Source organism: Suncus etruscus, chromosome 13 (genome assembly GCF_024139225.1).
Source record: "Suncus etruscus isolate mSunEtr1 chromosome 13, mSunEtr1.pri.cur, whole genome shotgun sequence".
Taxonomy (NCBI): domain Eukaryota; kingdom Metazoa; phylum Chordata; class Mammalia; order Eulipotyphla; family Soricidae; genus Suncus; species Suncus etruscus.
Window position 1 is genome coordinate 99441188 of NC_064860.1, and position 11918 is coordinate 99453105.

At 53.7% G+C, this 11918-nt stretch overlaps 1 protein-coding gene across 1 annotated transcript in view; it reads right to left on the reverse strand.

Moving 5' to 3' along the window:
* Positions 1 to 11368, reverse strand: part of MCM3AP (minichromosome maintenance complex component 3 associated protein) — a 41623-nt gene extending 30255 nt beyond the window's left edge. Inside the window, exons 1-7 of the mRNA XM_049785640.1 lie at positions 10321 to 11368; positions 8968 to 9188; positions 5369 to 5447; positions 5027 to 5171; positions 4450 to 4631; positions 3161 to 3300; positions 973 to 1170 (exon numbers count right to left, since the gene is read on the reverse strand). Of these exons, the coding sequence (XP_049641597.1) occupies positions 973 to 1170; positions 3161 to 3300; positions 4450 to 4631; positions 5027 to 5171; positions 5369 to 5447; positions 8968 to 9188; positions 10321 to 11368 (2013 nt within the window). The remainder of the gene's footprint in view (positions 1 to 972; positions 1171 to 3160; positions 3301 to 4449; positions 4632 to 5026; positions 5172 to 5368; positions 5448 to 8967; positions 9189 to 10320) is intronic.
* Positions 11369 to 11918: the final 550 nt, after the last annotated feature.

The following is an 11918-nucleotide window of genomic DNA, read 5'->3' on the forward strand; positions in this document are numbered from 1 at the left end:
GGCTGAAAGTTACTCAGAAATAAAGCCCACGTTGGTGCCTTCCAGGAATAAGGAAGTAGGGGTTGAGTGAGCTTGGGAAAAGGCTCCCTTGACAATCAAAAGTTTGAATCAGAGTATCCCCCTGACAACCATGTTCTGAATCAGAGTATCCCCCCGACAACAATGTTCTGTATCAGATATCCCCCCTCCCCCCCGACAACTAGGTGCTGTCTCAGATTCCACCCAACAACCAGATTCTGTATTAGAATATCCCTTGACGACCAAGTTTGAATCAGAGATCCCCCTTGACAACCAGGAATATCCCTAGACAACCAAAGAAATCAGTGATTTAGACATCTATACAATGGAATGATTGTTCTGTTAATGTTCTGTTACTGCTTGTAATTTCCATATAAACTGCTTGAAGACTGGATTCAGGGTCCATGCCAAGACTCCCCTAGTGGGATGAGGCTCAGAACAGATAAACTCCCTTTTGCACCTTGATTATCAAAAGTGGTCTTGAACTCTCATCGCCCGGTGTCAACTCAAACCCTAGGGACACAGATGCACTCTCACTCACACGTGCCACACATCCCAATGCCAGAGGTAGTTTTGTGCACGCCTCACACACGCAAGCCTCACACATGTGTAGAATCACTACCCACTGAACAGAAGCAATCAAGCCCAAACTGATTCCAACCCCATGGGGCACGTTTATTTTATTGTTTTTGGATCACATCCAGTGGCGCTCATGGGTTCCTCCTGGCTCTACGCTCAGAAAGCGCCCCCAGCAGGCTCGGGACCGTATGGGATGCCATATGGGATTCGAACCACCGTCCTTACCGCTGTGCTATCCCCAGCCCATGGAGATGGCAATACCTTCCGTTTCTAAGAATGCATTTCACACACACACACACACACACACACACACACACACACACACACACACACACACACACCGGCCTACAGCCCAGCCCCCAGGGATGGCAATACCTTCCTGATGCCGCGGGTGCGGTTCCACACAAAGTCGTACCAGTCCCGCAGTGAACCCTCCTTCTGGTCCATGATCTGGGTGACCAGGTAGTCCATGGTCCTGCTGAGCACCGCCAAAGGTCGCAGCTCGTGGGGCAGTGGCTCCTCCTGGTCGGCTGAGGAGCGGCTGTACTCCTTGATGGCCGCTGCATGGTCCACCTGAGGATACCAAGCGGGTACACATGGCTGGGGGCAGAAACAAGGGGCACCGCAAACAAAGGATTGCTTATGCTTCCCTGAGAGCTGTAGCGCAGGAGACAACCCAGAGACAACACAGCCCATTTCTTTCTGAAGACAACAACCAAAGCTCAGAGGCAGAATTCCGCTGCAGGCCGATCCATGGAAGTAAAGATAGTGAGGTGAGCACATCGAGAGCACGAGGACAGGCAGTGGCTCAATGGCTGGGAGCGCATGCAGACAGTCATCAGGCTCCGTGTGACCCAGCAATGCTGGAAGTACCACCACGTTCCTCTGGACCAGGCTAAGGACTGAACCAGCACAGTCGGCTGCTGACTACTAGCGCACTGCTTGGGAGGCTCCAGAAGTTTCTTCATGAAAGAAATGTCAGGGGCCAAAGTGATAGTACGGAGAGCAGGGAGAGCACACACCCTGTTCAGGGCCATGTAACCAGCTTCAATCCCAGCACTCCACACAGTCCCTCAAGCCCACCAGGAGTGAGCCAAGCACAGAACAGTAGTAAATCCTGAGCACTGCTGGTTGCAGATCTCCAAAAACATATTTTTAAAAGAAAAAGAAAGCCTGGAGCATTAACAGAGCAGGGAGGAAGCAATAATAGGGAAGGGATGGAGCCAGAGCAATGGCATTTGCCTTGCACACAGCTGACCCGGGATGGACCTGGATTTGATCCCCGGAGCCAAGAGCAATTTCTGAGTGCATAACCAAGAGTAATTCCTAAGCGCCACAGGGTGTGGCTCAAAAACCAAACAAAAAATGGAGGAGGGGAAGGAGGGTATATGCCTTGCATGCGGCCAGCCCAGGTTCAATCCCCAGCATTCCTTATGGTCCCTCCAGCACCATGAGGAGTGACTCCTGAGTGCAGAGCCAGGAATAAGTCCTGAGCACTATTGGGTGTGCCTCCCCCAAAGGAAAAAAATGAGAGAGAAGTAGCTATTCATTGTTTTATCACTCCAGCCCCACGATAGTTTGAGTTTCTGTATCTGGGGGCAGTGCTCAGGGGTTCCTCCAGGAATCACCCCTGCAAGGCTCAGAGGACCATTTGGGATGCTGAGGGTCAGACTCTAATTGTCCATGTGCAAAGCAAGTACGGTAACACCCTACCTGCTGTACTATTGCTCCGGCCCTATGATAGAGGCTTTTTTGGTTGGTTGATTAGGTATTTTTGGTTGGTCAATTGGGCCACACCAAACGGTACTCAAGGGTAATTCCACTCGATGTACCCAGAAATCATTCCTGGCAGGTAGGGGGGACCATAGAGATGTTGAAGATTAAACCCAGGTTGGCTGCATGCAAGTGCCCTAGAGCATTAACACAGCTGAGTGCTGCCGGGTGTGGCCCAAAACCAAAAATAAACAAACAAACAAAAAGGGCAAGCTCCCTGATGATGTCCTCATCATCATCTGTCCAGCCACCCATGACAGTTTTTCTTTTCTTTTCTTTTCTTTTTTTTTTTTAGTTTTTGGTCACACCCAGTGGAGCTCAGGGATTACTCCTGGTTCTGCTTTCAGAAATCGCTCCTGGCAGGCTAGGGGGACCATATGGGGTGCTGGAATTTGAATCACCGACTGTCCTGGGTCAGCTGCGTGCAAGGCAAATGCCCTACCACTGTGCTATCTCTCCGGCCCTCCATGACAAGAGTTTTAAGTGAAATGATTCACACAAAATTTTATCATCATTAACTCAAATGTAAATACAGAAAGGGCAAGATTAAAGCATAGAGAAAACTAAGACCAATGCTTTCTCCACCATTAATAACCTGCACACACATCTTCTGAGAGGAGAGTGCCAGGAGGGCCAGTCCATGACAGGGAACAGCTTAGCCTACAGCTCGCAAGACAAGCCACTGGTGACGTGACCCTGAATAAGGCAGAGCCTGAGCATGCTCAAACAGCCACATCAGCTTCCTGCAGCCCAGCTTCACCAAGGGCGAACATGGCCCACAAGACCGCACCTGGTCTGTGCCGGGGACCAGCTCGAAGATGCTCAGCTGGCTCCGTGTCTCCCGCATGTAGCGCTCCTTCTCAGGACACATGTCCGGACACGTCCCCACCACAGTCCTCGCTTTGTCCAGGTCAGTTCTCTTCACCCGAGCTGTTTGGCCCAGCAGTCCCAGAGATCCCGGCACGATGAAGGGACACAAGAGCACACATGCGTTAGAAAGAGAAGCAGTGGGGCTGGGAAGGTGGAGCTAAAGGTAAGGTGTCTGCCTTGCAAGTGCTAGCGTAGGACGGACCGAGGTTCGATCCCCCGGCATCCCATATGTCCCCCCAAGCCAGGAGCGATTTCTGAGTGCACAGCAGGGAGTAACCCCTAAGCGTCAAAAGGGTGTGGCCCAAACCCCACCCCCCCCAAAAAAGGAAAGAGAAGCAGTGCCTATCAAGGCCTCACAGGAACATGAGGAACAAGTGGCCCCATCACCCACAGAACAAAGCCATAAAAGCACCGGCTGTGCTTGTGCTATTCCGGGAACAGGGCATTCCCAGTGGCGCTCAAGGCCAGGTGTTCAGTGCCGGGATTAGACCTGGGGCCTCACATGTGAGACAGATTCCCTACCACTGAACCAGACTACAGATTCCTCCAAAGGATCTTTTATGTAAGACGGAGGACAATTTTAAAACTCAAAATACACATACTTTCTGAGAAATCCCTATAGCAATGATTTTCTTCAGAGTATGAAAAGCATGTCATCGGCATGTTGGTCATTCCAACTACTCATGACATTTTTTAACTCTGGTTTGGGGACACACCTGGAAGTACTCATGGATCACTCCCAGAAGGAGTCAGGGGACCATATCAGTAGCAGGATTAAACCCAGGTCAGCCAGACGCAAGGCAAGTGTCTATGTCCTTGTGCCCTCTCTCCATCCATGCAAGAGCGTCTTATGGTTCCTCCCCACAGTAGCAGCTGTCTGTGTGCTGAGAACCAACCGTCCATATGCAGTTTAGGTGATACAAAGGTCTCAAACATGCTTCCGAGTCCTGCCCTAAACTCCAGCCAGGAGCTGTGAGCTGCTGAGACACAGCAGGGGAAGAAAGCAAAATGGCCACTATGTGTCCACACGCCTCCCTGTGGCCTTCACACCTCTTCTGTCATCTAGACCACCCCAGCAGCTACAAGCCAAGCACAGCCCAGGAAGTCGTGAGCAGCCGGCCCCAGCAGTCCTACAGCAGGACAGGCCTGCATCACCAGCGCTGACACGTCCCTCAAGTTCCCAGGGCAACGCTTCCCTGCAGAGTCTACCTTGCCGCATGACCCTGTCCCTCTGGTCCAGCAGGCGGTATTTGTCCTCGGATGTCTCGGCCACGGTGCCGATGAGGGTGCTGATGGACGCTGCACATGATCCAAGTCCTTCAGAGCCCTCCAAGGCTGAATCGAAGGGGTCTCCCTCAAGCTTGAAGAGACTTGGCTTCTTCACCGGAGAGCTACAAAGAAAGGCACCTAAGGGCCTTGCATCCCACCCGCCCTTTTGCTATCCTGCTTCTCAACATGGCCTTCCTCCTTCATAGTTATCCTGCAGTGACACTGGGGTGAGCCTCCCCGACCCTGCAGTGACACTGGAGGTGTGAGAGTCTGGACCTCCAGTGCAAAGACAAAGGTGAGGCTCACACCATAGGTCTGAAGTCCTGAAAGGTTACCTGCTCAGAAGGTCACACAGACCCACTCATGCTGCTGAGCGAGCCCTGAGCCCAGAACATGAAGTCAGAGCTCTGGAGACCATCTCCCTGCCCTGGCCACCCTCCCTGCCCTGTTTCTGCCTGCCTGCCCAGGTGGGGCTCAGCTGTCCTGAAGCCCACAGCACACATCAGCAGTGCCTTACCTCTTGTTCAGGAGGCCGGCCCCCGCAGCCCGAGCCACGGACTTGCCCAGAGGGGAGAGCTGGAAGGGCGCATCCTCAGAGTTGGGGCCAGCATCCCCCTTATTAGGCTTCTTCTCCTTAAGGCAAAAGGGTTTCTTGTTGGGACCTGGGACAGAGTCAGAACAAAGTTACTGGGTATTGCAATCTCCCCACCTTTCTCTGAAAAAGAAACATTCAAACGTGTAACTACATTATGAAAGAGCCTAGGCAACAGTCTAAACTCAGGGTCCTCTGGGACCGGTGGGAAAGTGGTCAAAGGCCTACACACAGCATGTAAAATGGCAGGGGTGACGGAAAACTCACTGATCTTCTTCTTGTGCCAGAAGATAGTCACGTCCTCATGCAGGCCTTTCCCCTTCTTCCTGGCTAGAGCAGCAGACGCCTGAAAAGCAGTCCCACACGGCTTCCATCAGGGGACTCCAGCAGGATTTCATAACATCATGCCACACGTGGTCAGGGCTCTCTGCCTCAACCACAACAGCCCCAGACTCCTCTTTCATGGTACCACAAGCAGGGGGTTGTGCTGCTCTTTTCTTTGCAGTGCCAGAATCATACTTAGTGCACTTTTCCTTTTAGAAACAAACCCAGATTGGATCCCCTGCATTCCACAGGTTCCCATGAACACCACCAGGAGTGATTCCTAAGAGTAGAGCAAGAGTAACCCTGAGCATTTTGCTGCGGGTAGCCTCCAAACCAAAAAAAAGAAAAAAAGAAAATCAACTTTGGGGGGGGGGGGTAATCACATCCAGAAGCACTCAGAGGTTACTACTGGCTCTGCATTTCTTGGCTTTATTTCTGGCTTTATTTCTTGTTTGCATAGGCACATTAAAATGGGAAAATACTATACATACAAATAAGTTCTTATCTAATAGAGATGGAAACACACAAATCTTGTAGTGCAATGGGACCTTACGCCCTGAACATTGTCATAATGACCTGGCACAGGCCTCAGAAGAATGGGCATTCTCCATTCACCCCTGATCTAAGGAAGCCATCTACGAAACATCCAAGGTTGTCTATGACATCACCTGGAAGCAATCCTCTACCAGGGAGGACCCTGCTGCTGCTCTGACATCGACCTACTCAAAAGAGACTTCCCTTAACACTGAGAAGACTTAACAACAATGCCCTGCTTACTGGACGGGGCTTTCTGCATTGCCCTTTGATTGTGAGGTGAAACTAGAGGATGCTCCACACCAGCCTGACTTTAATGTAGAATATGCAGACTTCAGGATCTTTAATACGGAAACCTGATGCCAACAATAGATACTGTGTGAAAAAGAAAACTGTATTGGCATTACAGACAATGACTTGGATTGAACAAACTAGTTTGCCTGGAGCCGAGTTGGTCTTATGCCAGGAAACTTCAGGGGTAGGGTCTCCTTGTATTTAGGCCAAGGCTTTTCCTTTCCATGTCCCCCATATTTTGGTGGGCCTATGCAAACAATATTTGCCACTCTAACACCATTTTTCCTGTGCTCCTTTGACTCTAAATCTTAAAAAAAAAACACAAACTTTTGATGTTAAACTATTATGCATGTGCATGAAAATGTAAAAAAAAATACTATGCCTTCAATGTTTAAGGAATCACATAAATTTCATGGCTTTAGATTGCTTTGTGTACTGCTATAATGTACTACAATCTGGGGACTTGAGGACAAAGTAATTGTACATGGGTTCTATTTTATTTTTCTTAATGTTCTTTGACTGTAAGTTCAAAATTTAGGTATCAGCAAGGGGATTTCTTCTGAGAATTGTTTATGGGTGATTGTCCCTCCACTGTAACTTTACCTTGTCCTCTTTCTTGGCATCATTGTTCTTATAATTAAAATAAAAATTAAAAAGATGTAAATTAAAAAAAAAATTGCTCCCAGCAGGATTGGGGAACCAAATGGGATGCCAAGAATCGAACCACCATCCATCCTGAGTTGCTGCATGCAAGGCAAATGCCCTACCGCTGTGTTATCTCTTGGGCCCCGGATATCAACTTCTTTCTTTGTTTTGTTTTGTTCTTTGGGCCACTCAGTGATGCTCAGGGGTACTCCTGGCTATTCGCTCAGAAATTGCTCCTGGCTCGGGGGACCATATGGGACGCCAGGGATCGAACACATGGGGGCAAACGCCCTACCACTGTGCTATCACTCTGGCCCCAAATCAATTTCTTTTTGAGGAGATAAAGAGTGATTTCCATGCAGTGTTCAGGGGCCCCAAGGTCACTCCTGGTGTTACTCAGAAGCCAATCCAGAAGGTCCACTGGAGCTGGGGGCCAAGAGGGCCACACCAGACATATACCTGCTCTCTGAGCTTCTGCCCAGCCCCAGAACACCAGTTTGGTGCTCCGAGAGAATGCTCCGACCCTCTGAACATATTCAGTGATGAAACAGCACCAAGTCCTGTCTGGCACAACAGGAAGCTACACGGACACAGCTCCCCTCAAAAGGCAGTAGACCCAGGTACACAATGGCATGTGGTGAACCTGTGAAACGGCTTAGAAATGCTCTCATTGTAGCTTTTCCTGACCTTCTGGAACTCTCTTTTTTTTGGGGGGGTGGGGGTTTATACCCGGCCGTACTCAGGGGTTACTCCTGGCAGGCTCGGGGGACCATATGGAATGCCAGAATTAGAACCACCATTCTTCTGCATGCAAGGCAAACACCCTACACCTCCATGCTATCTCTCTGGCCTGACTTTCTGGAACTCTTGCTCACTTTTCCCTCTCACAGCTCCTAACAAAGACATTTTACTTCTAAGTATACACACACAGAGTTGCAAAGAGCTCAAAAGGCTGGAAGATGTGTTCTGCACATAGGAGCCAAGATCGTCAGGAGCCTAGCACTGCTGTGTGTGGTTCTAAAACCAGAAACTGGGGCCAGGACAGTGGTACAGCAGGTAGGACACTTATGTGCCTGGCATGCAGCCAAGCCAGGTTCAATCCTGGTATCCCATATGGTCAATCCCTCAAGCCCAACAGGAGCGATTCCTGAGTGCACAGCCCCAGAATAAGGCCTGAGCACGGGTAGATGTGGCTCCGAAACAAAACAATCAAAAACAAACAAATAATCCCTAATATCCTAAGTATAGAAAGGTTTTCTTATTAGTCACATAAGACCACTTTCTCCTTTAAAATAGTCTTGGGTTGCTGCAACGAAGGGACATGAAACAGAGAGGACAAGAATATTAGGCATTGACCCTAGGTCAGCCACATGCAAGGCAAAGCACTACTCTCTGTACTGTTATTCCAGCTCCAAAACTTCCTTTGTTTTGTTTGGGTAACATCCAGCAGTGGTCAGGGCTTACTCCTGGCTGTTACACTCAAAAATTACTTCTGATGGCCTCAGGGGACTATATGGGGTCCCAGGGATCAAACCTGGATCAGCCGCATGCAAGGTAAATGCCCTAACCAAAACTTGGGCCTTACCTCCATGCTATTTCTCCAGCCCTGAGCCCAAAACTTTTAAAGCGTTATCCAACCGGTTTGATCCTAAGCACTTCATACAGTCTCCTAAACACCGTCAGGAGTGATTGAGCAGAACTGGGAGACCTGAGGTACCACAAGGCCTCAGCCCCACTAAAAATAAACAAGAATAGTGACCCAGCCCACTCTTAAGTGCCCTCCAAATGGTGCTCAGACCACTGGAGGCCTCTCCTGGCAACTCTCAGCCTACAGGGGCAGGTAGTTCAGAGCATGGTCCCAGGGGGCAATGCTAAAGAGGCCCTGCAGAGCAGTGATTCACTGAGAGGTGGTAGAGCTCTCAGGGGCATCCAGGGCTGCACCCAGTGACGCTTAGAGTACCTTGTGGTGCCAGGGCAGGAACCAAGGCCACCAGCATACCAGACATGCACCCTAAGACCATCCCGCCTGGCCCCTCACACTTTATACATTTTTTTCCTGGAACACTCACGTGATCATAAAAATACACCACCGCAAGCTTTTTGTTGTGCCTGGTACAGATGCGCTGCACTTTGGCGATTTTGCCAAAGTGGTTCTCCAGGGTGGCTCGGTCATTGAGGTTGTCAGGGATGTTCTTGACCTGGATCGCTGTGAGTTCAGAAGGAGAGAAGCCGCCGAGACTGTCTGTACTCTCACTTCTTTTACCCTGACGCCCAGAGGCTCGGAGGGAATCTAGGGAATCAGTGGATGGGCATAGAAACACATTAGGTGGAGCATTTCCACACAGGAGGAAAGCATCGATGATGCAGAAGCCAAGGATGGGGCTCAAGCAGTAGCACAGCAGTAGGGTGCTTGCCTTGCAAGCGGCTGGCCCAGGATGGTCCTCAGTTCGATCCCCAGCATCCCATATGGTCCCCTGAGCCAGGAGTGATATCTGAGCACATAGCAGGAGTAACCCCTGAGCATCACAGGGTGTGACCCAAAATCAAAAACAAAATAAAAAGCCTAGGACGGTGTCTTTGCAAGGTTGAGAAGAATAAAAAATAGGTTCAGAAAAACTTCCACAAGCTTTCCGCTCACTGGCAAAAACAAAAACAAACAAAAAAAACCTAGTTGTGGAAACCGAAACCACAAGCTGCTTCTCCCAGAGACCCAAGGTCTTTATTGGGAAGAGAAAGACCACCCCCAAGAGTGGAGAACAGGTAGGTGCGAGTAATGAGAAAGAGAGCCTGGAGCAAGGGTAGCTACAGGAAATCATCCAAACAAAGCTGAATGAGTGAAATACGTGTGGCCATTGCAAAGTATCTCATCCAGCCAAGTGAGGAAGCTGCCTGGCAGACTGAGTAGAGACCCTCCCTGGGCAGAAGCCCTATCCTGAGCCAGTCCCATCCAGGTTTGCTCGAGACACTCTAAATGAGGAAAACCTATTTTGCTAAATAAGGAAAACCTATTTTGCGTGGAACCAAGTTGTAAAACAAATACCAGAATCCAAGGATGATCTTTGTCTTGGGTGGAACCAAGTCATGCGTGTAAGCCAATCTAGAGGTACCTCCAGTCCACGAGTGACAAGCACAAGCAAAGAATTATCCTCAACAGAGAGAAAACCGGTCACTCCAACACCCCAGCACCCCTTACGGTTCCCCAAGCTCCACCAGGGATGAGTGTGGAGTACCTGAGCCCAAGACCAGGAGTAAGCCCTGAGCACCATGGGGCTTGGTCCGAAAACGAAAGAGAGGGGGGAAAAAAAATCAAATAATCTTAAGATGGAAAATGGTTCGAAAACTCCCCAGGGATATTTTCCAAGAAGCCGGCAGCAGCGGGCCAGCCAAAATTTAGGATGGCGTGGCGCGTTTGCAGCACGCACCGTCTTCCTTATCTCTGCTCTGCGTTTCTCCCTCTTTACTGGAGCCTGGGACAGACGGACTCCCTCCAGCGAGGGCCGCCAGCTCGCTCTCGCCGGGCTCGGCGCACCCACTGTCCTTCTTGGACTCCTTGTGGCTCAGCCGGGCCCCTTCCTTGTGGCTCCTGAAGACGTCCTGGATGGTCCGGCCGAAGAGCGAGCCCCCGCGGGGCCGGTTCAGGCGAACGGGCCTCTTGTCCGGAGGGGAGAGCGACAGGGGGTCGGGCTCGTCCGGGCCGTCGTGGCCGCGTTTGCGGGGGGACCGGTCCTGCTCCTCCTTCCTCCTCAGCGCCTTCAGGAGGCCCGGCAGGGGCTCCCCGGGGTCTTCGGCCGCCGGCCTGGCCCCGCTCTTGGGGGCCGCGAAGGGGTCGGCCGGGGCGGGCAGAGAGGCGGCGGGGAAGCCCCCGAAGAGCGGCCGGGCGCCCCTCGGCTCCTCCTCCGCGTGCGGGCCGGGCAGCGCGGGCGCGAAGGCGGACGCGGCGCCGCCGCTCAGGGCGGGCCTGGGGAGGGCGAAGCCGGAGCCGGCGGCCGCCGGGGAGAAGGAGAAGCGGGCGGCGGCGGGGGCCGGGGCGCCGCCCGTCGGGCGGGGGTAGGTGAAGAAGCCCGACGCCCCCGGGCCCGGCCCGGCCTCCCGCTGCGGCTGCGGCTCCGGCTGCGCGGCCGGGCCGGGGCCGGGGCCGGGGATGGGCCGGAACACCGACTTCTCCAGCGGCCGGAAGCCCAGGTCGGCCTTGGCCGCGGGCTCGGGCCCGAAGGCGGGCGCGGCGGGCGGCTTGAAGCCGAAGCTCGGGCGGGCGGGCGCGGCGAAGGGCGTCGGGGGGAAGGCCGGGGCCGGGGCCGCGGCGGGCGCGGGCGGGAAGGCGGCGGGGCCCTTCCCCGCCGCCGCCGCCGCCGCCGGGCCGAAGAGGACGGGCGGGCCCAGGCGGAAGGGCGGCCGCGCCGGGAAGGCGCCCGACGAGCCGGGGAAGGCGGCGGGCGGCGCGCCCGCGAACGGGCCGAGGCTCGGGTCCATGGCGCTCAGGCTCGGGGCTCAGGCCCTCCGACGGCGACGGGCCCGCACGCCCGGGCGGACATGGCCGAGGGGAGCGCGGCGGCCTCCGCCGTCGCCCTCCTCGCTTTCGGTTCGGCCGGGCGGAACCTGAGGCGGACTCGCCGCCGCCGCCGCCGGCCTGCCCGGGCAGGAACAACGGGCGGACTCGCTTCCGGCCGGCCGGGGCGGGGCCCAGCGCACTCGCTTCCGGCTTCCCCGGGTCCAAACTCCAGACGGACCGCTTCCGGTCTCCCCGGGCGGGACCCGAGACGGACTCGCTTCCGGTCTCCCGGGGAGGGGCTCGAGACGGACTCGCTTCCGGTCGGGCGGGGCGGGGCCCAGCGCACTCGCTTCCGGCTTCCCCGGGTCCAAACTCCAGGCGGATCGCTTCCGGTCTCCCTCCCCGGGCGGGACCCGAGACGGACTCGCTTCCGGTCCGCTCCGGCCGCGTCCCCGGCTTCCGCGCCCGCTGCGCCCGAGTTCCGACCGCGTCGCGCTGCAGCTCGGGTGCGTTCGGGGGGCGCCCGTAGCC